The 27,346-nt window shown below is 37.8% G+C and overlaps 1 protein-coding gene across 1 annotated transcript in view; it reads left to right on the forward strand.

The window, feature by feature from the left end:
* Positions 1-27,346, forward strand: part of PTPN14 (protein tyrosine phosphatase, non-receptor type 14) — a 242,120-nt gene that overhangs the window by 149,491 nt on the left and 65,283 nt on the right. Inside the window, exons 4-5 of the mRNA XM_027871866.1 lie at positions 16,715-16,812; positions 22,142-22,209. Of these exons, the coding sequence (XP_027727667.1) occupies positions 16,715-16,812; positions 22,142-22,209 (166 nt within the window). The remainder of the gene's footprint in view (positions 1-16,714; positions 16,813-22,141; positions 22,210-27,346) is intronic.

Raw genomic sequence — 27,346 nt, forward strand, 5'->3', positions numbered from 1 at the left:
TGAGGATCAATTGAGGTGACATATGTAAAACAGGTTTCAAACCTTAAATTGCTATTTAATTGCTATATAATTGCTAATTATTATTATTATTGTTAGTTACTGGCAGAACTGGAACTAGAATGCAGGTTTTGTAATTTCCAATCTATTCCACTTTCTTAGGATTCGATGCCACCTTTTCCCATCACTCTGGTGCATTCCTTCAAAAGCTCATAACTAATTATTTTTATTGCTTTTCATTTTTTTAGAGGGGTAGGTATGGGGACTAGACCTGTGCTTTCATTGATATAGGGAACTTCCAGAAGAAGAAACCCCTTCTACCAGTGCAGGTCAGCACCTTTTCTGCGTCTTACAGACTTAGGGAGTTGCCCAGAGTACTGAGAGACTAATTGGCTTGATGAATGTCACACAGTCACTGTGGCAGAGGTGAAATTTGAACCCAGGGCTTCCTGGTTCTTAGGCCAGCTCTTTATCTATCGTACCATGCTTCTTTCTACCTAATTATCTTTATCCCTTACGTGGCATTATCCATATTTACTTTTTCATTTGTTCAGTTTATTCAGAAAACATTTATTGGATGGCAATATGATATAGTGGGAAGAATGTTGGACTTAGAAGCTTGATATAGAACCTCAGCTCTGAAACTCATTGCTCTGTGACCGGGGACAAGTCACTTATCTTCTCAATGCATCAGTTTCCTGATCTGTAAAATGGGAATATAGGCTTGTGCATTGTATAAATGTAAGCAACTATTGTACTAATCCTACTCTGTATGAGGCATTTTGCTCAGAGTGCTCACCTTAACATGAAAAATTGTATGCTATAATTAAACATAATAGGGGTGAAAAGTACTCGTTAAAGTGTAGTGAATTTAACTGAATTAGTATAAATCTGGTTGTGAAAAGCTGAGGACTAGAAAGTAAGAATCTTATATTCTATTTTTGGCACTACTGTTAATTTATTATATAACTTTGGGAGAATCCTATAGCCTCTTTCTTTCTTATTTTCGCTATCTGTTAAATATTTTATCTGAGGTTTTTCACTTCAGAATTTTAAAATAGAAATGAAAGGAAAATAATGAGATATTTGCAAAATATTTTGACTTTCTTTGAAGAAAGGCTTTTTAAATTCAGTGTTATTACCGAATCCTACTTTCTTAGTGTCTAATCTATATCCTGGGACAAAATCAGGCAGTTTTGGGTCCTGCATTAATTCTTCTTGCAAGCATGATGAGGTAATCATTTACTAAATACCACCCTAGTGGACTGAATGGATAAATGTATGTGTACAACTTGAATTTACATGTTTAGTTGTGTTATGATCAATACCATTGTGATGAAAACCTGTGTAACAGAAAGGTGTTCAAACTCCATTGGATGGGTTCCTTTAGTGATATTCGTGGAACTCTAATATAGGAAAATATTGGGTAATACCTTTGTGTTTAAATTTTAAACTCTTCAATTCCCTTCCAACTCTAATTCTGTGATCTTGGGAGAGCTCATGACTCGTTTCGATTTTAATCTAATGCGTGGTTTGTTCCTACAGAGAAAAATATCTCGATCAGACATCCTCAGTCTCAGAACAGAATCTTCCTGGGCACTCCTAAACACTCTTCATGCCCATATACAGGGCTTGGAAGAAGGGCTGTAAAATGTACTGGCACAGGGGAAAGTGGTGAATTTGCAATTGGAGTTGAGTGTCTTGCATGGAATTTATGCAGGACTTAGCTTGCTAGCCTAAAAATAGTGCCAGTTTTAGGTGATCTCTTATAAAAACAAACCAAGCCTAAATAAATGTCAGAGGAGGGATGGGGCGTCATAATACTCGTGCTTTGCCCTTTTTCTTTTTTTCCTATTTTCCTTTTCAAAATTTTTTTTTCTTTTGGTTTTACTGTAAAGACCAGTTTATACCTTTTGCTATTTTAAAGTAAAATGATTAACCTCTATTTGATATTTGCCAAAAAAAAAGTATAAAGATCTAGTTCTCATTTTTTGTGTGTGTTTGTATTTCCAGACCCTAGCATGGGTCTCCTAGCAGTCAATCAATAAGCTTTTATTAAATGCTTCCTGCATGCTAGGTGCTGGTGCTAAGCACATAAGAGACATTTAATAAATTTGTGTTAAGTTGAATTGCGATGTGCAGAAAGTTAGGCTGGCATTATAGACCTGATAATAGGGTTCACATGAGAACTGGCTCCCCTGCAGGGGATGGCATTACTGTTTTCATGAGAGTCATATCATAGATAGTGAGCAGTTATTAATGCTGATTAAATCCAGACATTTTAATGGTTTACTTTGTAAAAATGATAGGGGAATATTTAAAATTTTTTCTTTTTTTTCTTTTTTTTTTTCCAGAGAGAAATTCCTTGAGGGATTAAATAAAATAGTTTTTATTAACATAAATGACCCTGGGCAAATCATTTAACCTCTTAGTGCTCTAGGCAACTCTCTGAGATGACATGTATGAGAGAAGATGTCAACCTACCCTGGTAGGGGTTCCTTATATCAATGAAATCACAGATCTATCCCTATCTCCTACCCTTAGTGCCTAGTTCAGTGTCTTGCACATAGGAAAGTCTGATAAGTGTTTATTTAATTTAAATGAATCTCTTCTTTATCAGTGATCATAGTGGGACTACTGGTTCTAGACCATAACACATCTCAGTATCTGATATACTTTGTGAGGAAGTAGCAGTGATAGTTAAGAAGACAGTTGGGAAGAGACTGAACTGACCAGACATTTATAGAAGAAATCTGTGTTCTGAGCAACAATATTTTAAAGGCATTCAAGGTTTGATTTTTAAGATATTGCAAGTTATGATGATTCCAAATGAATGGAAAAGATTACAGAGAGTTCTTAAAAAAAATAGTAAGTGATTGAGGTCAGTAGCTACTGGTCCATATAGCTGCCTTCTCATTTCATAAAATCTTTGTAAGAATAGAGTGTCTCCATCCCTGTGCACAGCCTGAGTTGGCAAGCTGATCAACTTTTTCAGACTTTTTCTTTCACTGACCAATCATATCTGACTTAGGCGTTGTTAAGAACCTGCTGTGTCTATTGTTCATTGATTTTTTTTTAAAATGGAGCCTTAAACAGAGTGTCTTCTAGGCATATGTTAAAGTCAAAGTAGATTATGTGATGCATGTGACCATGGAGATGTTCCATGAAATATTAAAATCAACTGAAAAACAGAATGAGACAACTGAGAAAGCAAATTGGAAAAATTGTGCTTAACTAAGCTGTTTTCTCGAGTGACAGAAGATGTTGTGCACAGAGTTCAAAGAGAAAGAATCCCTCCTGTTAATGCAGTTCTCCAAATACTCCTATCACATGGTACTGATTGCATCATGCCCTAGAACTGTATAGTATTTCCTCAGTTCATTTAGTTCAGTTCAACAAACATATATTTCTAGTGGCTAAGGTTACTTCCCTCCAATGAAACAGTCTCACCAAACTATTCAATTTGGAAAAACAAAGTCGATGAAGAATGCTCCCCTGACAAATTGGATGGGCAGCCTTTTAAGTTAGTTCATCTCTGTATAGAATCTTACTATAAGAGGGGCTATAGATAGGCAATGAACTTGACCCAGAACTGAATGAGAAGAGGACATCAGATTGCATAGCAGCTGGAAAATCATTCAGTCCCTACAATGGGTCCATGTTGCTTAGTTGCCCTCAAACCTCATTGGTTGATTTGTTGTCCCATCATAGAAACTCAAGAATTTGAAGTGACATCAGAGGCTAACCAATACTTGAATAATCAAGCAGTCAGTCAAACAACAAACATTTATCAAGTGCTTACTGTGTGCTAGGCATTGTGCTAAGGCTGGGAATACAAATACAAGCAGAAATAAAGATGGCTCCTCCCCTTGGACATTTATATTCTGTTGGGGAAGACAATACATAAAAAGAAGCTGAAAAGTTAGGAGAAGGAAGCTAAGGTACCCAGCACTGGGGCATGGTAGAGAAAGTCCTGAATGCTTCCTGGGGAGAGCCGAGAGTACCTTCTACAACACACCCACCAAGTAGTCCTCCAGCCTTTGCTTGGAGATCCCTAGTGACAGGGCACCCATCACCTCTTGAAGCAGCCACTTATACTTTGGGATGGTTCTAATTTTTAGCAAGTTTTTCCTTATATCAAACCTAATTCCACCTCTTTTTAGTTTGCAGCCATTGTGCTTAGTTTTGTTCTCTGGGTGTCTAGGATCATATAATCACAGACTTAGCAGTAGAAGGGACCTTAGAAAGGCAGCTAGATGGTACAATGGATAGAGCTGCAGGCCTGGAGTAAGGAAGACTCATCTTCCTGAGTTCAAAACTGACTTCAGACATTTACTAGCTGTGTGACCCTGGGCGAGTCATTTGACCCTGTTTGCTTCAGTTTCCTCAACGGTAAAGTGAAGTGGAGAAGGAAATGGCAAACCACTACCGTGTATTTGCCAAGAATATTCAAATGGGGTCATGAAGAGTCAGAAATGACTGAAAAACGACTGAACAATGAAGAGATCTTAGAGGTCATTGAATCCAATAACCTTATTTTATAGATATGGCCCAAAGACAAGAAGTCTCTTGTTGAGGGTCACCTAGGCAGTAAAATAAAACCAGGATTCAAACATAGATTCTCTGACTATAAATCCTGGTCTCTTTCTATTGCTCCTTGTTGACTAATTCCTCTTCTGCCAGAAAGTACTTCAAATAATAATAGCTAGTTTAATAATAGCTCTCTTAAGGTTTTCAAAACCCTTTACAAATATTATCTCATTTTATCCTAACCACAACCCTGGGAAGTAGGTGTTATTGTTATCTCCATTGTACAGATGGGAAAACTGAGGTAGATCAGGTAAGTGACTTGTGCACAGTCATACAGCTATTAAGTATCTGAGGTTAGATTTGACCTCTGGTCTCCCTGCCTCAAAGTCCAACGCTCTATTCACTGTGCAAACTACCTGCCTCTAATAGGGATGATGGTCTTCCTGAATGTTCACTCTTATCATGTAATTGATTGACCTTCTTGTTTGGTCATATGTGGCCTTGATGATGATGTCACTTCTCTCATGTGTAAGTGACTTGCTGTTAGACTCTTTATGCCCATGTGTGTCCTGACCGCCTTAGTCTCTGGGGGTACAAAGGTGAATTTGTGAATATCCCCCTCCCTAGTAATAGTCAGGATGGCCTGTGGGATATGTGAGTATCTGGTACAAGGTCTGCTCTCTCACAGGACACAGGATCTTCTTTGATACAGTAGTCAAAGGAAAACGCATTTCACATCAAAATGCTGTCAAATTCTCTTTTGTTAATCACTATTCCTAGCTGTCGAATTATGTTTGACTTAATTATTAATTATATACCACTTATATATTATTACATACATTATAATTATTAATTATGTACCACTGATTGGGTATAAGACAAATGGAATAATAATTTATTTTACATTATATATAATGTCTTTTAAGTAATCCCTTTTCCAGGGGTTATTCTGTTCTCTCTCTGTTTCTCTTTCCCCCCACTCCTGCTCTGAGATATTTAAAATCTAAAAAACAAAACAAAATTTAAAAAACCGCAATCCCAAAGCAAATGGGGAGGGAATGTATGTTCATTTAATCCTCAGGCCTCACAAGGGATTTGAAAGGAGGATTTGTGTGGAGGCTGTTCTTTCTGCACTTGAAAATATCAAGCAAGAATTTGGCAAAAACTGCAGTGTAGGAAGATACAAGATTCTTGGGCCATGAGATGTTGCTGGATTGGCATTTTATCTTTGGCAGCTGTTGCCACACTTGATATCTTCAGCTGCTTTTTTTTTTGAAGATTCTACAAAGATGTAATTATTCATTTAATATACCAAAATTCATCTTGCATCCCAGTCCCTGGTCTCGTGCAGTAATGTGCTGACAACTTTCTGCTGCTTGGCTTTTTTTTTTTGAGTGTTCTACTCTGGACCTGCAGGAGCTACTCCTGCCTAGTTGTTTGCTCGCTTCTTCAATTACCCTTTGACTTTGGGGAAGAAGTTCCAAAGTTTAGGTTCTCAGCCAGAAGTATCGAGTGTCTCGTTTGCCTCTTGCTCGGCATTCTTGGGTGGCGCTTTCTATGCTCATTGGTTTCTAAGGTCTGTTTGGTCACTAAAACCAAAGTTGTCTTCAGTTGCAGAGGTGTTCAGTGGAGACTTCAGAAGTCTTCTTTGGATACCCATGTTGTCCTTGGTGTAATATTTCACATTGGGTTTTTTTGACATTATCATTAGTTACGAAAGCAATTATCTTTTAGTACTACAACTATTTTTCTAATTGTTAAGGGCCTTTCTTCCAAAAGAGCACGTGATTCAGGTGTTTTTTTTTTTTTTCGGAGGGGAGGAGTGGGGGGTAGTCAATCAGCAAAGATTTATTTTAAGTCATTATATATATATGTGTGTGTGTATGTATACATGTATATGTGTCTATATGTGTATGTATGCACATACACATGTATACACATGTATATATTGGAATATACATACTCACTAATATATATACACAAGTATATATACATATACTAGCATACACACATACTCATACATTCATACACACGTGTACGTATATATGCATGTGCATACACACTATATAAATACACATGTGTGTATACATGTATACATGTATGTATACATGTGTGTTTGTGTGTATACACACACACTGGTATATTGAGCATTAGGGATATAGACTGAAAAATAGATTTTGTTCCTCAGATTTTTCAGAGTCAGAAGGGATCTCAGAGCACATTGAGACTATTCTGTATCTGAATTCCTTCTATAGTGTCCTTGCATAGAGGTAATCCAGCTTTTATTTGAAGAGACCAACAAGGGGAAATCCACCACCTCCTGAGTCTGGAGGACTTTTGGTTTGCTCTAATTCTTAGAAAATTTTTCTTTTTTGTAACTTTGTAGTGTTGGGGGATCATAGAAGAGATTTTAGAGGTTTTCAAGTCCAACTCTTTTGTTTTGCAGATGTGGAAACTAAGGCTGAAGGACATTAAAAGTGTCTAGCCCTGGGTCACACAATTAGTAATTGTCTTAGGATTTCAACTCAGGTCTTCCTGCCTCCAAGTCCAGCACTCTATCCATTGTACCACACTACCTCTTCCACCTATTTCCCTTAGATCTTCCTTTGGAGCCAAATAGAACAAATCTGTTTTTCTTGTTCTATGACAGTTGTTGCCCAAATACGCTCATGTTGCTGTTGAAAAAAAATATTATTTCTGTACGATTCCATTGCACTTACCATATTCTATATAAGCCTTAACACTTACTCTAGTCTACTAGTTGTGCTATCCTAGACAAGTTCATTAACCTCATTGAGCCTCAGTTTCCTCATTTGTAAAATTGGTACAATAGTACTCTGAGGCAGCTAGTAGCACCAGTGGCTAGAGCATCATGCCTAGAGTCAGGAAGATCTGAGTTCAAATTTGGCTTTAGATATTTACTAGCTGTCTTACCCTGGGCTGATCACTTAGTTTCCTCAGCTGTAAAATGAGGATCATAATAATCCCTACCTTGCAATATTGTGAGGATCAAATTACATAATATTTGTAAAGCACTTAGCACAGAATATATAATACATAATAGAACACATAATAAATGCTGGTTCCCTTCCTCTCCTTCCTTCCTCGCCTTCTTCACTCATCTCACTGGGTTGGTCTGAAGATCAAATGAGATAATCTGTGTAAAGCACTTCATAAACCTTGAAGCAATGTTTAAAGGCATCATATTATTATTACATTATAAACTTCCTGATGGTAGGCACCATAATTTTTCATTTGCATATGTGAAAAGCATGTTTTTCATCTAATAAGTAATTGGTAAATACTTATACCTTTAGAACTGACATTGAGTTGAATGTGATTCTTGGCTTCAAGTAATTTATGGCTTAAATAGAGAAGGGTACATGTAGGTCAATGTTTGTTGGTGGGGAGTAGCATCACTCCAGGAAAGCCCATGTTTCTGACTGCCTGGCAGGTCATCTCTTTGACATGATATTCTGATGTTTGCTAACGCACATCCTATTCGGACTTTGATTTTTTTCCCCATGGACATTTTTGAAAGACCTTGAATTTGAATCAGCATATTGGTGATTCTTTTGTGCATTGACAATATCAGCATATTTTTAAAAACAGTATCTATATGCAGCAAATGATTAAGCACTGTCACAGGGACACAGAAACTGAAAGTAACCCAGGGTTTGAGGCTAGTTTAAAGCTACAATATGCAAGAATGAGGAGATTAGTAACCCATGATCAAAACTGATTTGACTGCGTTTTATTTACAAAGGAATCTTGTGTAGCGTGATAGAAGGGAAAAAACAGTGATACTAGGTCAGGCTTTGTGAAGGAAGAGTAAGGGATTTGAGAAAGAATGGGTGGTGCACTGTACAGAGTACAACCTCCTCCTCTTCCTCTGCATCTTCCTTCTTCTCCTTCTCTTTTTCTTTCCCCTCCTTCTCCTCTTTCTCCTCTGACCAAACCCATCAGGCAAAGGTGACACCAATTCTAGCTCATGTCTGTGATCAGGAATACCTCCATGAAGTAGCTGTTGGATTATTGGAGAGCATGTAGAGCAGAGTGTCAAAACACCTGCCAAACCAGATTAAAATGTAATTGGGAAATATTTAGCAAAGTAAATAAAAACACTGTAGGAAATAGATAATGTTATTATGTGGTTTTCCAAATCAATATGCCTCCCACAGGGATCCTTATATTTGTTTTAGTGGCCCCCCCCATTTCTATTTGAGTTTGACCATACTTTTGTACAAGAATGACAAGAAGTCTCAAAAGTGTTAGTGCAATTTAAAACTATAATAGCCTTACAGGTACTGTATGAATGTAGTTGTAAGTAAGCTTTCTTTGCCTAATACTGTACTATGATTTTGGGGACACCTAGTATATGTGTTGAGTATATCATACTGGATGCCTCCAACTCCTGGGAAAAGCTGTAAGCATAGAACCAATAATAGACTGTTTTCCAAGGAACAGCCTGGCTGAGGGTAGAGACCCATTGTTCTGAGGTTATGAGTTTTTCATTCATAGAGGGTTTGTGATTTGCTTCAGGAATGGGATATTGATACCCATAAAATAATGGATATTTCAAAAAATCAGAAGAAAGTTTAGGTAGCTGGTGCTTCTGAAATTTTGCTTCTCTAAGAATTGAGATTTCTTATTTTTATTTTTTTGAAGTTGTAAATGTATAAAAAAATCAAGAGTTGCTTTTGAGTAGGTATGATAATAAAATCATCTTGTACAACTCACAAAAGGAGCTTTTTTCTTCTAGCTGCATTATGGTTTCATTTCATTTTATTTTTTTCCCCCAGAGTATACAGATTACAAACTGCATTATTTGCTACTGCTGCATCTGCAGGCTCACCAGATTTTTTTTTTTTTAGCATATTATGCAAACTAGCTTAGCCACTAACCTGGCCAGTTACCAGAAAGGCAGATCTCTGAGTAGTTGAGTCATCCTGCTTCCATATGTAATTTAAGGTACTTTTTCCCACAGTGGCATTGTGGGTAATGGTATAAACACATGCCTTTCAGGGCAGACAGGTGTATATTTTGAACTGATGAGTCAAGAGATATCTATTAGTAGCAGAAGGGAGATGAGTCTCTGGATTTATTGCACGGTAGGAATTTAGATGAGAGGTTTTCAGTTGACTAATTAGCAGTGAGCCTTATTGTACCTTTGTTTGTATTCCCTTTACCCAACAAGATCATTTAACTCCTCACAGTTGGGGCCGAGCTGTGATTGATTTCTCTAAGTTTATAATTTGCTGCTTGGTAGCTCACAGAGGTAGGTTGAACCAATTGCCACAGAGCAAATAGACCATGTCAAAGCAGTGTTTCTGACCTCTCAGTGTGAAAAGATACCCGACTCATCAGTTTGATTAGAATTTCAGTGGGCTACAGGGCAGACGGATCACTTCAGGTTCATTTCACCTAGTACATACCTCTTATCCAGGATCAGAGATCCATATGTAAGTGCAGAAACAACCAGGAATTGACTGAGTTATACCCTACAAGAATGTCCTGGACAGAACATTGAAAGAAGTAACATATGGGCTGGGAGCTTCTGTACCACCAAGCTGCAACTAAGTATGTCTTTTTACAAACACTAGTTCTCTTTCTTTCCAAGTTTTTATTTCAAGAAGCATATGGTGTATAGACTTTACTTTTGAGGCACATAAATGTAGTAGTTTGGAGGCAGCTAGTTTATGTAATGAATAGAGCCCTGGGCCTGGAGTCAGGAAGATCTGAATTCAAATATGGCCTCAGATGCTTACTAACAATGTGACCTAAGGCAAACCACTTAAATTCTGTCTGCCTCAGTTTCTCAACTGTAAAATAGGATTTCCAATAACAACTACCTTCCAGGATTGTTGTGAACATCAAATTAGATAATGTTTGTAAAGCAAGTAACACTGGCTGGTACATCTAGTGAGTGCTTAATTAATGCTTAATTAGTGCGTGCCCCTAACACAGTAATTTTTTCACTTGTTCATTAGTTCCCCAGATTACTTGGGATGACATATTATTTCATAGTGGCTTTTAAAACTGATGTGAATTTTGGACTTTTAAGTGAGGGGTACCTGTTTTTCATGAATTTCTTTTTGTGAGAAATGAGATGAAGGGGTGGTTACATTAAAAGTCATTCTTAATGTCTCATCTCTTAAAAAAGCTCAGAAAATTCAACATCCAATAAAATTGTAAGAGGTTGCCTTGATGTTACGTATATTTGAAATTGTGAGTTCAAGAAAATAACATGCATGTTTATAAATCAGCACACTGAATGTCATGGTATTTTGTTCAGTATAGTTAAGCTAAAGGGTTGTGTATTTTTTTTTTAATTTTGTTAAAGTCCGACAAGGAAGAACCACATGTTAATTTGAAGTCCTGGGATGTGGCTATAAAGATATGCTTATTATAACTTGTACATTTAAAACTTGCATGTAGGTTCTTTTGATCTTATTCAATGAGGGAGAAAATCAGCTTCATGGAGGATCTCTACATAGGTAAAATAAAGTAGAGAATTAATAAGGATGCAGTGAATTCACCAAATTGAGATGACTGTTTTGTATTGTTAAAAATGATGAGGCCAGTGCTTAATCAGTGGTTTATTTGGTATTTTTTCTTAGTGGCTTTTAAAAATTGAATTAATTGAGACAAGTAATGTCCAAGTTGTCATTTTCTGTAGGTTATATGTGTATTTATTTATTTCTAACATTCATTTTTAAAAATTTTGAGTTCTAAATTCTCTCCCTCAAATCCCTCCTCCACCTGTTGAGAAGGAAACAGTATGATACCCAGTATACATGGGAAGTTATCCAAACACGTATATCTATACTAGCCATGTTCAAGAAAAAAGCAGGAAAGAAAAAGAAAGTGAAAAACAATATTCTTCAGTCTGTACTCAGAGTTCATCATTTCTCTTTCTGGAAGTAGATAGCATTTTCATCTGTTGGTACGAGTAGCCAGGTCTTTCACAGTTGATCACCATTATAATATTGCTGTTACTGTATACATTGTTCTCTTGGTTCTGCTCACTTCATTTTGAATCAGTTCATATAAGTCTTCCCCAGTTTTTCTGAGAGCATCCTACTTATCATTTCTTATAGCACAGTAGTATTCCATCACAATCATATACTATATCTTGTTCAGCCATTCCCTAATTGATGAGCATCCCCTCAATTTCCATTTCTTTGCAATCACAAAAAGAGCTACTATAAATATTTTCATGCATTTAGGGCCTTTTCACTTTTCTTTTATGTCTTTGCGATACAGACCTAGTAGTTGTATGACTGGGGCAAAGGGAATGCACAGTTTATAACCCTTTGGGCATAGTTCCAAATTATTCTCCCAAATTAAGTCAGTCTTAATACTTACATGTTTATACTCACTCTGGTAGTGGTGACCTTAAGTCACTTAACCTTGACATTTATGTAGCAATTTCTAGCTTACAAAGTTCTTTGTATGTATTATCTCATTGGTGTCTCATAGCAGGGTACCTGTGAGACCAGTTGTGAGGAAGGCACTATAGTTATAATCCCTTTTACAGATGAGGAAACTGAATCTCAGAGATGTTAAGTAACCTGCCAAAGGGGAAACCACTGGTGTTAAAGGTGAGATTCAAAACTAGACTTTCCTGACTCCAGTTCTAAGACTTGAATTCAGGGCACCAGTATAAATGTCATGCTTATTAAGTTTCTGGCTGACACAAATTTGAGAAGGACTTCTAATATGTTCACTGACAGAATCAGGATTCAAAAAAAGATTTAGCGTGCTGAACCATGCGTAGTTAAAATCAAATGAAATTTATTGAGGATAAAAGTAAGTCTCATACTTAGGTTGAAAAAAAAATTGTTTGCAAGTATGAGATAGGGGAGATGTGGCTAAAAAGCAGGGCATGTCAAAAAGACTTGGTGACTGTAATCTCAATAGGAGTCAACAGTGTGGATTGGCAGTGAAGAAAAGCTAATGAAATCTTCTCCTACATTAATTGTATTGCAGTGCTTTTAGAGGTGACAGTTGTACTGTTCTCTGCACCCTCAGACCTCACCTGTAGCTATGAGTTCTGTGTCACCTTTTAGGATAGATACTAACAAACGTGGGCACATTTAGAGAGTGGGCTTCCATCAGGGCAGAAAGAAGAATCAAAGTGACTTTATCTGGAGATCCCTTGAACCCAGAAGGAGTGCTTAGCCTGAAGAAAAGAAAACTTAAACTGTATTCTTCTCTTTCTTAAATAATTTGAAGGGTTGCAGAGAGAGTATGTTTATTTTGGTTACCCTCAGAGGAGAGACAGCACGATTAATGGATGGAATGTTGGTCTTAGAGCCAGGAAGCTGTGGGTTCAAGTGCCACCTGTGACACACTGAGGCTGTGTGGTCCCGGGCAGGTCATCTAGGCAACTAAGACTGTATGTTACAGAGAAGGTGCCTACCTGCATTGGGGGGGGGGGGGGGGGAGTTTCAGAGTTCCCTGTACTGATGAAATCACAGGTCCAGTTTCTATCCCTAAGAAGAACTAGAACTAAAATTTATTCTTATGGGGTCACAGATTTAGGATAAATATGAAGAATTCTAAAAGTGAAATTAATTGCCTCCTCTGTTAATGAGGCCTGACATTACTGGAGGTGTCCAAGTAGGGGCTGCATGAATGTTTGGGGTAGGGGATATGTTGAACAAATTTTTGTTTCAAGTTCAGTTTAGATTAGATGAACTTTAGATTCTTTGATTCTGTGAAAAAAAAATCTCCAAATACTCCCTCCCCTCATTAATATATGGATGCCCACATTATTTATATAATTCAGTGTCTGTCATCAAGGAAAGTTTAGAAAAATTCATGCACAAGCGATCTGTAATGTTTAAGGAAGGCTTGATGTTTGGGCGTTTTCTTTGACCTTTTGAGGCAGATGATATGGTGGGCAGCCACTGCAAACCGTGGTCAGACACTCAGAGCTGGTTTTCTTGAACTGAATTTTCTTGAATTGAATGGAGGCAAGTTTAGGTGCAAACAACTCCAAATTCCTTCACTTTGGTTATTTAGACTCAACCTTGAAAGCTTGACTTTAACATTTCCACTTTCTTTTAATGCTTTCTTCTTCCCTAAGATGACTGAAGAGGCTATATCTTCTTATTGACCTGACCATTAAGTCCACTGTAATGGCATTTCTGTTTTTCCCATCCCCACTTCCTTCCCTTTTCCTTTTCCTTAGGCCCTGGCTGTGTGGTCTTAACATGTCTCAACACATATGTACTCCAAGGAATATAGTCTTTTTTCCTTTTGGCTTCTAGATTCTATCTACCAGTTCTGTCAAACTTGCCTAGATCAAATGGTATGGTGTTTTCTTGGGGTTGGGTTTTTTTTTTTGGTATCATCAGCTTTCCTCACAAGGATATCATCCCAGTTTAGGTTACTTTCTATGACTTTCCCCATTCCCCAGCTGACTTTCATGGAGACCTATAGATTTGTCTGCTCTAAAGCTTTATTTTTAAAGGTGTCCAGGCCTAATGGCATAAAATAGGGATGAAAAGAAAAAGTCTGGATCTGTCAGTAGTAGTGAGATTCTCTTCTCTCTCCTCTAAAATGTGTTGTTTAGAAAAAATAAAATCTGGAGTAACCCTGATTAAATTATAGGTTATTATTAGGGAATTTATTATACTTATAAACTATACTTGTTCTCCCTGTAATTTGTTATAATTAATGCAAGAGTTCAAGGGCAGAAAGCAAGGATCAGGTCATAGCATGCCTTCCTGTCTTGCAATACTTGCTATCACTGGCCTTTTTTCATAGCATAGTTAAGAAAGGTGTGTATGTGTCTGTATTTAAATTCACATCATCCTTTTTAGGAGAGAACTATAATTCTTTGACTCACGGGAACCTAAGTTTTTAGGAATCACAGTTCGAGGTCAGGTGACCATCCCAAAATAGGATTAGTGGTAGGTATGTTTGAAGCCAGTGATTCTCAGAATCGAGCTTTTGTCAAGGTGTGTGTGTGTGTGTGTGTGTGTGTGTGTGTGTGTGTGCGTGCGCGCACGCCATGCAAGCCCCAACAAGATGACTGCTTGTGGTCTGCAGGAGATTGGTAGAAAAAATAAGACACTGCAAGGTTGTCATTGCCAGGTTTTAGGTTTTCCTTGTCCTTTTTCCTAGATGATTCGCACCTTTACATAATCACAGGTATGTTGACTGTATGGATATAGTGCAGTGATTTAATTGTCTGTTAACTCAAGCCTGGATTAAAAAACAAAACAAAACTGAGCACCTTTCAGTAAATGTGTGAGACAAGTACAAAAGACTGAGTGTTATAATCGAACATTTCTAAATGGTATATCCATTTTTATCTTTTAAAAGCATCAATCAAACAGCCTTTGTTCTTAGAACTTTTACTCAAGAACTTTCGAGGTCCAAACAATTCTCTGAGATGTTGAGGGTGGATAGGCAGAGGAGGAGGCAAGCCAATGGTTTGGTTGGGTTCTTTGCCTTCCGAGGCATTGTTCCTCTGGTTGTGGCAGACATGGGCACTGGGATTAATCATCAGATTTTATAACCATAAAGCACCTCTTGGAATAGATGGAATGTGATTTCCTTAAGATTGATATCTTTAGTGACCTAAGATTTAGAATTACTTCTTTTGTTGTCTTCTACACTGGGCCACATGGTCCCATAGGCATCTCTACACCACTCCTCCCATTTAACAAAAGGTTAAAGAACACAGACTTGTTCTATCTTTTTTCCTTACCCCTATCCCTCTCCCCACTGTCTAGGAGAGATATTTATGAGCAGTAAAATGTCAAAGTGGGGGGGGGTGGGAATCAAGAGGCCTGGATAGTCCGCAAGTTAAGCCACTGAGAATAACCTTAAACATCAAACTGGTGAGTCTTGCCTCCTATCTTTCCTACCAACCAGACTCTGATCTTTGAGGGACATCTATGAATATCACAATCATGGGGCTTTTAAGTTATCACAGAGAAGACAATGATCATCGACTGGGCTTGGTAATCATTGTTAGGCAGAAATGTAGTTGCCTCTATCCTCTGCCCCATGGCATGGTGCTCGGTACTCTTGAGAGTGATGGACCTGAAATAGATGTAATAGGTTTTGGCCTAATTGTCCATCTTTATTCAGAGTTCCTTAATATGTAATTGTTCAAAGGGGTAAAGAATTAAGGTTTCCATTGGTGGATAGAATGTTAGTTATTGCCAGGCATTGATGCTGGAGAATCGTGGCTAGGGGTGTGTGTAGGCAAAGTGAGGGAAATGTGGAGAAGAAGAGGGATGAGTATTAGGAGGGGTGGTGCTAGGGAGGAAACATGTGGTGTAAGGAGATTGCTGAGTGTTGAGTAGTTCGAAGAGGCCATTTTTAATGGCAAAGAAAAATAAAGCACCATACTTAGCTTCTGAGATCAGTGGTCTAGTCTGAGGCTTGATGTTGTCCAGCAGCACATTCCTATGTCTGTCTGAGGTATGCTGTTGTGAGACAGAGGATGTATGATTGCGTTAGATTGCCACCCTTATGCAGGTAGGTGGTTTGAAGCCGTATTGCTCAAAGTAGTTTGTCTTCACCTTGGCTTTTAAGATGTAGCTTTCAATGATAGGTACTTGATAAATCTATGTAGAATAGAATTGAATTGTAGATTTGTACTGATAATATAGATCTAAATTGTATTATTGTTGATTATGGTTGCAAAGTCCAGCCAGTTGTCTGTAACTTCTCCCATGGTGCTTTAGTTTAAAAACAAAACAAAACAAAACAAAAACAGAAACAAAAACAAAAAAAAACTACACTGCTTTCAACTTTTATCCAGAAATCTATTCTCCTCATTGTTGACTCTGATTCTGGCAACCTTTGGTGTTGTGGGTGAGAAGGTGTAAAAAAGTATTTTGCTGTCTTAGTCTGTTATGAAGAACTGGCTGTTATCAACATTTCAGCCAGCTGGTGTACAAGCAGGTGACTAGATGAGAATGTTCTCCAGCTGAGAATGAATGAGTTGTGGCACCTGCCACATCAAACACAGATAAATGCTGGCAAGGCTATTTTTCATCTCCTGCACTGATAAACTAAGAGGGAGGCATTTCATCCATATCACCAATGCCATTGTTGTGTGCATGAAAGTTTTGTGTCTAAAAGCCTCTCCATTGCTGGGCCTAGAGGCCAAGTGTATATTCTTATGGTTCTCTGTTTTTGTTCCTTCTATATACAGATATCAGTATTATCTACAAGTCAAGAAAGATGTCCTGGATGGGCGCCTGCGATCTACCCTGGAGCAGGGTGTCCGACTAGCTGGCTTAGCTGTACAAGGTAAGGTCCAGTCAGTTAACCCACCACATGGGGTACTCTGTGGCTGAAATCATGGTTTATTTTTAAATTTTTTAGTGGTTTAGTTTTTCTGTATTTTTAGTGGTAGAAAGAAAGCTCACACACCCATTCCTAGTCATTCTTGCTTTCCATACAATCTTGACCTAAATTAAGCTAAAAGGGGAAAGTTAAGGCTCTGATTTTGGGGAAAGAATTTTCTAGAACTTTTAAAAATCAGTTTTGCTTTTGCAATCCTCCGTGAATTTGGAAAATTCACAGCTTTTATTCTGCCATTAATTAAAGTTTCATTTCAGTGTCTCTGGCCCATTTTCTCATGCTTATTCTATGTCTGTGTTTTGTGGGTTTATAATAATTTAAGTTTGATGACCATTAAACATTAAAGTGTAATTTCCTCTAAGCTAATTACAAAAATAAATAGAAACATATGACTGTTATGTAAGAAGAAAGACACATAATAGGGTAAATTTATGTTTCAGTCTGTCCCATGTAGATGAATCAAAATTTTGTTGCATCTGTGTATCCAAAAACATACATGCTTTACTCTATTGAATGGCGACTCGCCTTTACCTTTTTTTAACCAAATTTGAAAATGAACATGTAATATTCTTTTTTTATTTTTTTAAAAAGCATGCTTTTTTATTTATTATTTTTTATATGTTTTAATCATATCATATTTTGCTTTATGAGCAAAGCAGAATTGAAACAGCTCAAAGGAAACACAGGATGTGCAAATTTAGAGAATCCACCCCGAGTGTTCACACGGATTATTTGTGCCTGACCTGTGGTAGAACCTTCTGAGCTTGTATTGGTCTGATCAGCCATAGTTGGACACACTGAAACTTGGCTTTAGCATAGTGACGTCATTTTGGGCTTCTTCAAGAATTAGGGACAACAACTAACCAATTATATTTAAATAGAATTAATATGCAAGAATGAGTCCATCAGTAGCTTATTTCTTACTATTTGTGGCATCTTGAACTTTGGACATTAGTTTTCAAGAATGGAAATTGTGCCTTGAATCTCATTCCAAATACAGGACTGAATTTGAACCTTAGGGTTAGAATATTTGCAACGTGTGATTTCCCTCTGACTTCCTGTACTTCACTGTCAAAGCCGTTTGGGGGTTTTCTGGGGCTTAGTGTTCCCTCTTGGGTGTCTCATCCAGTCCCATGAGTCTCTTGAGTTATCCTTAGGTTAGTATTTTAAAGTATCTCTACCCTGTTAAACAGGTAGGAAGCTGGGAAATCATAGTGGCATGTAAATGGCTACATTCTCATGGATTCTGGAAAGGTGTATGCAAAATAGATTGAGAGAACAGAAAAAGAATTTAAATAGGAATGTTGACAACTTTGCTCAGGCCTATGCCATCATGAACATAGGTGTGTTACTCAGTTGAGACAGTGGTAATGGTATTCTACTACTTCCTTTCCTATGCAATTTTTTCTCTTTTTTTCCTTCTTTTCCTCCTCTGTCTGGTTTCTACTTTCCTTTCTTCCTACTCACTTTATTTCTGCTCTCTATTCTTTCCTCCTTTCCACTGCCCTAGTACCCCAATAATTTTTTGGCCTGGTGTTTGTGTTTGTGTGTGTGTGTGTGTGTGTGTGTGTGTGTGTGTGTGTTTTGGCATCTTTGGATTTTGATGACATTTAGTACTAAAGAGGTTTCTGATAATAATTCTTTCATAATATAAAATAGCATGCAGTAGATATGGTGCTGGGCCTCTAGGCAGGAAGACCCGAGTTCAAATTCAACTCAGACACTAGCTGTATAATCTTGGGCAAATCACTTAATCTATTTTTGTTTCAATTTTCTCATCTGTAAAATGGGAATGATAATAATAACAACTACCTCGTAAGATTGTTGGGAGGATTAAATGAGGTAATATTTGTAAAGCCCTTAGCACAGTGCCTGGAACATAATAAGCGCTCTATTAAAACTGTTGTTATTGTTGTAGCTCACATTTTGATTGCACTTTAAGATTTTTAAAGCATTTTACTCACAATAATCTTGAGTTAAGTAATATTAGTGGTATTAGACCAGAATTACAAATGAGGAAACAGACAGAGAGGTTTTGTGACTTGCCTGAGGTCACACTGACAATAAATGTCTGAGGCAGGATTTAAACTGAGGTTTTCTGACACTCATAGTAGTGCAAGAGACACTAATAAAGATTTTCATTTCACGTAGAGGAAACTCTAAGAGCAAAAAAAAGAAAAGAGATATTTGTTCAAATAGTCAGCGACAGTCTCTTTAGTAGAGCTGTGAATCACAGAATTTTAGAAGTAGAAGGGGCTTTCAACTTCCTTGGGTCCCATGTCTCCATTTTACACATGAGGAAATGGAGAGCCACAAAATTAAATGTCTTGCCCTAAGTCATTTAATGCAGCTAGTTAGTGGTAGGGTTAGAGCTAGCCAGTTCTCCTAACTCAGGCCTTTAGACTATGCTGCCTCATGCATGGAATCCTCCCCCATTGCCTTTTCATTTCAATTCAGTTCAACAATCCTACCTTGCCCCATTTTCCCTCCCCCCCTGCCCCCCACAACCCTCTTCTCCTCCAGATTTCCCTGTTTCTTTTGAAGGTACATCATCCTTCCAGTCTTCCAGGTCTGACTCTTCCCTCTTCCTCCCCTTCCCCCTCCCCCCTACATCCAATCAGTTGTGAAGGCTTGTCCTTCTTACCTCCTCAGTGCATTGCCATCCTCCCTTTCTCTTCACTCACCCAGCCTGTGCCCTAGTTTGAGCCCTTATTATGTCTCAACAACACTGTTGGCAATACTTCTTAATTGGCGTCCCCCATCTCTGGTTTCTTTCCTCTTTAATTCCTCCTGTGCACAGTTGCCATATTAATATTCTTAAAACATAACTCTAACTATGCCATCCCCCGCACAAAAATCTTCAGTGGTTCCCCATGATCTTTAGGACAAAGTGGCAACTCCTAAGCCTGGCATTTAAAACCCTCCACAATCTGGCTGCCACCTACATTTTCAGTCCTGTGCCATATGCTGCGCTTTTCAGCCCACTCTCTTTTCTAGTCCCATTACACAACATTTGACCTCCTCCCTCTATGCTTTTGCATAAATGCTCCCCTGTGTCTGTATTGCACTGCTTCCTCACTCCTGTCTCAGAATTTTAGATTTCTTCGGAGCATAGCTCACATGCTACCTCCTGCTCATGGTCTTTTATTGTCGCCTCGGTTATTAGAATTTTCTTCCTCTAGAAATTATTTTGTTATTTTGTATAACCTTATTTTTGTTGTTGTTCAGTTGTTTCAGTTGTGTCCAAATCTTGATGACTCCATTTGGGGTTTTCTTGGTGCAGATAAAATATCGGAGTGGTTTTTCTCCAGCTTATGTTACAGATGAGGAAACTGAGGCAAGCAGGGTTAAGTGAAAGGGTCACACAGCTAGTAAGTGTCTGAGGCCGGATTTGAACTCAGGAAGATGAGTCATTGTGACTTCAGGCCCGGCACTCTATTCACCATGCTGCTTAGCTGCCTATAAAACTTTATATTCACATACACACATATACATATACTACACACACACACACATATATATATACTACACCCAAACACATACTTTGTACATATACACTTATTCACATACACACATATGCATTCACCACACACACACAAACTTTATACTTACATACTTATTTACATACATACATATACATAAACCTTATACATGCACACTCATTCACATGTACACATATACATATGTCACACACACATATGTCACACATACGCACACACACACAAAATTTACTGATGTAGTACATATTGTATCCCTACAGTGGAAAGTAGGTTCTCTGAACACAGGTCCATTTTTCTTCTTTTAATCTTTGAATCTCACTGCGCAACATAATCAGCTTTTTCCTAAGAATCTCATTGTGTAATTAGAAAAAATATTCTTAACAGCAGTGTTAGCCATTTGATGAGATAGGCTCTCCAGTTCTCTGAACTTGAGAATGGATTGACAGACAGGGGAAAGTCTGCTATCCTTGAACACATCCCACCCAACACGTAGTTGGTATCATGCTGTCTTTGTAGGTGGCATAAGTAATAAACTCTGCTTTCTCTTTGTATACATGTGCTTATCTGAAAGCCATCTGATTTTTTTTATACTTTTACATGAACTCTAATAAGATGCTGAAATAAAATCTTAAATTTATTTCTGGGTACAGGGGGAGTGGATTAAGAACTACTGTTTCTTTGTGGTATAGACACACTTGATTCTCTTCATGTATGCTAGAACATACCTCTGTAAGCTGAAAACAGGACAGAACAGCATTTTTGGCATCTCTCAACATGTGAAATTGTCTAGGAGGTGTAAAGATTTCTAAGGGTGCTTGCCAAGGGTGATTTATGGTGGGGATTTCCAGCTTCAGAAATATGAAAAGTTACGAATGGTGTTTGTTCTTCAGCTCTCCAAATTAAAGTGAAGTTTGAAAGCCCCCTTGGCAAGTTATTCTTAAGATATGAATAGTTACATATCTAATAAATTGATAAATGCAGGCTCTTTAAAGGGAAGCCTTTTAAAAAATTCCTACTGTCTTCATACTCTTAAATATAAGCACATGCATACTTTGATGTTTGGCTTTTTGGTAAGCGTAAGTAGTAGCTATTTGTGAACATACATTTGGCACCATTTTCATATAATTATCAAGAAATAGGAGGAAGTGAGGGAAAAAATTCAGATCATAAATGGGATGAGCTAGTGTCTGGTTGAGTGAAGCAATGACTAGCTTTCTATTCATGACCGTGGAGTTTTAGTATTTCAGTTTCCTCATTTGTAAGATGGGGATAATAATAGCATCTGTTGTTGTTGTGAGGATAAAGCACTTTACCAAGCTTAAAGCTCTAAACAAGATGTCCCAGAAGTCTTGGTGCAGATTTAAGCTAAGCAGTTTAAACCTGCACCAAGACTTCTGGGACACCTTGTATAAATGCAATTATTGTTGTTGTTGCTGTAGTTGTAGTTGTAGTTGTTGTTGTTGGTATTTCGTCTTTTATTGATGCTGAGTCGACACTCTAGAATGGGATAATGGGGGTTTTAGCCTAAAGAGAGAGGTATTGATTTGATTTCATTGTTGCTGTTTAAAAAATGCATTCTGGTAGTACTTGATTAAAGAAGCCATCTATTCCTTTTTTGTTCACTGGAAAAAAAAAACAAACCAAAAAACCAAAAACAAAACTCTTCCCTGGAAATCTTAACTAGAAGTAAGTTTATAGATTTGTATTTTCCCCCTCATCTTTCAATCCATTATCTTAAACACCATTTTCTTTTCTTTTTTTTTTTTTTTGTTCAGCCGATTTTGGGGACTACAATCAATTTGAATCTCAAGATTTCCTCCGAGAATATGTGTTATTTCCTATGGTGAGTGTATTTTCCCACTTTTTATTTTGCCTTTTGTTTCCAGATGGACTTGGATCCTTCCTTTGAAAAGAGAAACTTTTCAAAAGAGAAGCACAGAGCATGACATGTGTGTTTTCTTGGCAAGCCCCGTACTACTCTTTCAGATTTGGGATACTCTTTTAAAAAAAAAAGCATTGTTTGGGGAAAGGGTAGGCATGGTTAGGATAGACAGGATGGGACTTGCAAAGTATCCATTTCTGTTGTGAACTGGAGGTGTGGCTGGGTTCTAGTACCAGGGGAGATGCCTATAGCTACAGAGGATGGAGGAAGCTGCCAACAGTAAGAACAGCTCTATCCTTTGTCAGAAAAATTGAGAACATTTCCTATTAAAGAAGATCAGTGGTGTTCTTCCTAATGGAATCTTCTGCTGTATATGTTCTAGTTCCTAGCAAACTAGGATGTACTGGGTATTTAACCAATGTTAAATTATACCCCCATTCAAAAAGGAACTGACATCATAGACAACTTTATGTGCATCATTGTTTTTTGGTCTAGAATCATAAATAAAAGTAGATTTTTTTGTTTGAAAAGATTCTGGAGACCATCTAGTATAGGCTTCCATGATCATCTGGAGTCACCTCTACAAATTCTGGAATACCTAGCATCTAGTCTGTTTGAATGTAATGGTAAACACACAGATAAAAGCACTGTCACTAATTTGCTCTGTGACGTTCTAGATGTCCCTTAATCTGTCTGTATCTCAGTTTACTCGTCCATAAAATTAGGAGGCAGGCCAAATGATTTCTGTAACATTCCTTCCTGCTCTAAAATTTTAAGATATTGTAAAGTATTCTGACCAGAGCAAAGAATAGTAATAGGATAAAGCTGCCTTTCTCTGGGTGCTACATGTTTGTATTAATGACTGACATGATCTTACTTTTTGGGAGGATATCTCTGTTGCACCCTTGACTCAATGGAACTCAGGTCCACTAACACCTCCTTACTCAATTTTTTTCTCCTATGATGAACCACTTTGTAGCCCTGTCCCTCCCATCCTGTATTTGTTGATGTTTTGAACCAGAGGGCTGAATCTTACATTTATCCCTTTTAACTCTTATCTTTTAAACAATAATGTAGTCAGTAGTGATTACAACCTTTGAGTTTGTGACTGTGTCTGAAAAATTAGCACAAACTATCAGCACAGATGCTGGTACTTGGTGTAAATTGTTGAGGCCTTTTCATCAGTAGTCGGTATTCTTTAGGCACTGAATTTTTCAGGACATTCTGCTAGGCAGTAACTCCACGTGTGGTGTGAATATATGTAGGTTGAGGTGTCCCCAGCACTTAGTACAATGCCTGGCACATAGTAAGAGCTTAATAAATGCTAGCTGACTCCCTGCTAGCTGTACATTCTTAAAGCCTATTTTGAAACATAGAGCAAAAGCAGGGACAATGATTGATTAACGGATTTTGTATAGTGCCTTTAATGTTATGTTCTAGGGGACATTTTAATAAATTACTGGGTGGTGATTTTAAACTCTGCATGTTATAAACATATTTCCTAGCTCTAATCAGAGCATTGAGATAGAAAATTCATGATGCTGGTGAACTAGTGAAAGGCTATAATTAAGTAGTGTGAGTATATGTGAAGTTTTAGTTGTTTTGGACTGAACCTATAATTTTAGCAGTATAGAGATCTCCTGGTGAAACACTTACTGTACCAATGCAGAGCCAACATCTGCTCTCCAATGTGTAGGCTTAGAAAATTGCCTGGGACACTAAGAACTCAAGTAACTTGACCAGGGTCACATAATTAGTCTATGTCAAAGGTAGGACTTGAACCCAAGTCTTCCTGACTCAGAAGCCAGATTTCTATCCTCTATCCCATGCTCCCTCTCCTGTGTCAGGCAGACAAAGAGATGCATGCACTTGTTAGGGGGAGAAGATGATACAGATTTTATTTGATTTGATCTTTTAAGGTTCCTAAATGTGTCATGGCATTTTTTCAACAGTTGAAAGAACAAAGTTAAATGGATGGTATATCCCATAGGTGGGTGGTTATGTATAGACATGTACCTTGCAATTTTTCATTAGTATAGTACCACTCTCACATTTTTCTGTGACAGAGACAAATACCAAAGGGAGGCCCAGGAGTTCTAGACACAGACAGTTTAGTTAAGTACAATAGCTGACTTTGTTGTTCTTTTTGTCATTTAAAGCCTACATCTGAGGTTTTGTAAAATAGTTTCTCCACCCTCCAACACTGCTTTATTTCTTTTGTACTCTTATACTATTTATGTATTTTATAAAATGATTGCAGACATATGTACACATAGAACTGAATTTGTAAAATGAGTAGTATATTTGCTACTCAGAGAAATCTGAAAATGCTCTAGGATTTGGAAGCTGCTATAACACAAGCCACTTTAGTCAAAGGATGCAAAGCAAGCATGTTGAAGTTTGAAGGTTGAAGTGTATACAGTAAGAGTTTCCAAAAACTATCTCTGTGTACAGGATGGTTTCCAATAGTTGACCTATATTTATCCTCCCCCTTACCCTTACCCTGAAAGGCAGCATAGAGTAATTTTTTTTTTCAGCATAGAGTAATTGATGGAATGCTAAGCTTAAGTCAGAAAGATCTGAGTAGAAATCCTACTCTCATATTTATTAGTTGTTTGACCATGGGAAAGTCAATCTCTTTGGGTCTCAGGCGACTCTCTAAGACTGTAAGATGTGGAAGGATTATAATCTGTGTAGGTGGAAGGAGCCACATGGAAGATTAGTATCTCCTTCACTAGTAAGTTGTGAAATTCATGGCTTTACTATTCAATTTTCTTGCTTCAATTATCTTGGCTATTTCCTGGCAAATTCTATATATCCAGAATGATTCTCGGTAATCATTTAATTTGATCACAGTTTTGGTTCTCCTGTGGTATTCCCTTCAGAACTCAACATTGAAATGAAGAGCTAAGTGATAATAGGTCTTCTCTTTCCCATTTGGTGTAAAGGTGGGAAGAATCTGGAGCAAAGAGCTCGAGTTCAGCTGTGACTTATGAGCTTGACCTTGCCTGCTTGGGGCAACATTATACTCTAGTGGAAGTGCTGGACCTGGAGTTAGGAGAGACCTGATTGTGAATCTTGCCTTTGGCACTGGCTGTGGGACTGTGGATAAGTCACTTAACCTCTGAGAGCCTCATCTCTTTCTCCATCTATAAAATGGGCATGATAATTATGCCTAGGAAGGAGAAGAGCTCATTGTATCCTCACATGGTCATGCTACATTTGGGGAGTTCTATTCTTCATGTCACATATAAAGGAGGGCATTGATCAATGTGAACAGGGCAGCCTGGGTGTTGAAGGGTCTTAAAATCATGCCATAGGAGGATAGATTGGTTTAGTTTGAAGGACAGAAGACATAAGGGGAACATAATTGCTAACTTCAAGAAAGATACCCATCTGTTTCGTAAGGTTGTTGTGGAGGTGATAGAATCACAGAATTTATAGAGCACCAGCCCTGGAGTCAGGAGGACCTGAGTTCAAATCTGGACTCAGACCAGACACTTGACACTTACTAGCTGTGTGACCCTGGGCAAGTCACTTAACCCCAATTGCCTAAAAAAAAAAAACAAACTAGAAGCACAGGATTTTAGAGCTACAAGAAACCTCAGTGGTCATTTACATTAGCCCATAACTGAAAATCATTCTTTATGCAGCCTCTGCAACAAATGGTCATATATCCTTTGCTTGAAGACCTTTGATGATAAGAGGGGCCTCAGTTATCTCTCAAAGCAGATTCTAGCTTTGAACAGTTTTCCTTGTAATAACCCTAAATTTTGTAGTTTGATCACATGTGATCACGGCTTTAATTTTTTGTTTATTTGTTTGTTTGTTTTTTGGTGAGGCAATTGGGGTTAAGTGACTTGCCTAGAGTCACACAGCTTGTGAGTGTTATGTGTTTGAGGCCACATTTGAACTCAGGTCTTCCTGACTCCAGGACTGGTGCTCTATCCACTGCACCACCTACCTGACCCTTGTTTTTTATACTTTAGAGTATGGTAATTGCCAATTATTAACTTTTTTAAAATGTTGGATTTACTGATCTATTTATGTGCTGTATTCCCAAGTAGAATGTAAACTCCCTGAGAGTAGGGTGTATTTTTCATCTTTATGAATAAATATAATACCTAGTATATGCCTTTTATATAACAGATGCTTAATTGTTAAATTGGAAGTTATTTACATTCACTTTTTAAAATTTACATTTTTTCAGTCAACAAAAATCTGCCTTCTCTTTCTCCTACTTTCCCTTTCATCCTCTATTAAAGAAAAACAAAACCCTTGTTACAGACATGTATTGCCAGATTGCCTTATTGGCCATATTCCTCCTTGCCTGTCCCAAATGTTTCACTCTGCCTCTGCCCATCATCTAACTCTCAGAAGGTGGGCACCATATTTCATCATGAGTCCCTTGGTATTGTGGTTGACCATTGTGTTGATCAGGGTCCCTAAGTCTTTCAAAGTTGTTTGTCTTTACAATCTTGTTGTCATAGACATTGTTTTCCTGGTTCTATTCAGTTTACTTTTCATTAGTTCTTACGAGTCTTCTCAGGTTTTTCTGAAATCATCCCTTCCAGAATTTCTTACAGCACAGTAATTTTCAATCCCATTCGTATCCTTTAAATTGTTTAACCATTCCTTAATTGATGGGAGTCCCTTAGGTTTTCAGTTCTTTGCCACCACAAAAAAATTGGAGCTACAAATATTTTTGTACATCCTTAGAGCTTTACTTAGGACTAATCCCTCACTTCTGGGCTCATCCTTCTCAGTTCATGTCTGGTTTCAGACATTTACTAGCTGTATGACCCTGGGCAAGTTACTTAACTCTATTTGCCTCAGTTTTCTTATCTGTAAAATGAGCTGGAGAAGGAAATGGCAAACCACTCCAGGATCTTTGCCAGGAAAACCTCAAATAGGGTTATGGAGAGTCAGACATGATTCATCAACAACAACAATCCCACACTTAATCTACCCTCCTTCCTATTTCTTCCTTTCCCTTATCCCTTTTCTTTCCTGATTCAGTATTGAGCGAAATGTATCTCTGTAACCAACTCGTGTGTGTGTGTGTGTGTGTGTGTGTGTGTGTGTGTGTGTGTGTGTG

This window comes from Vombatus ursinus, unplaced genomic scaffold (genome assembly GCF_900497805.2).
Source record: "Vombatus ursinus unplaced genomic scaffold, bare-nosed wombat genome assembly UNPS02014798.1, whole genome shotgun sequence".
Classification (NCBI taxonomy): domain Eukaryota; kingdom Metazoa; phylum Chordata; class Mammalia; order Diprotodontia; family Vombatidae; genus Vombatus; species Vombatus ursinus.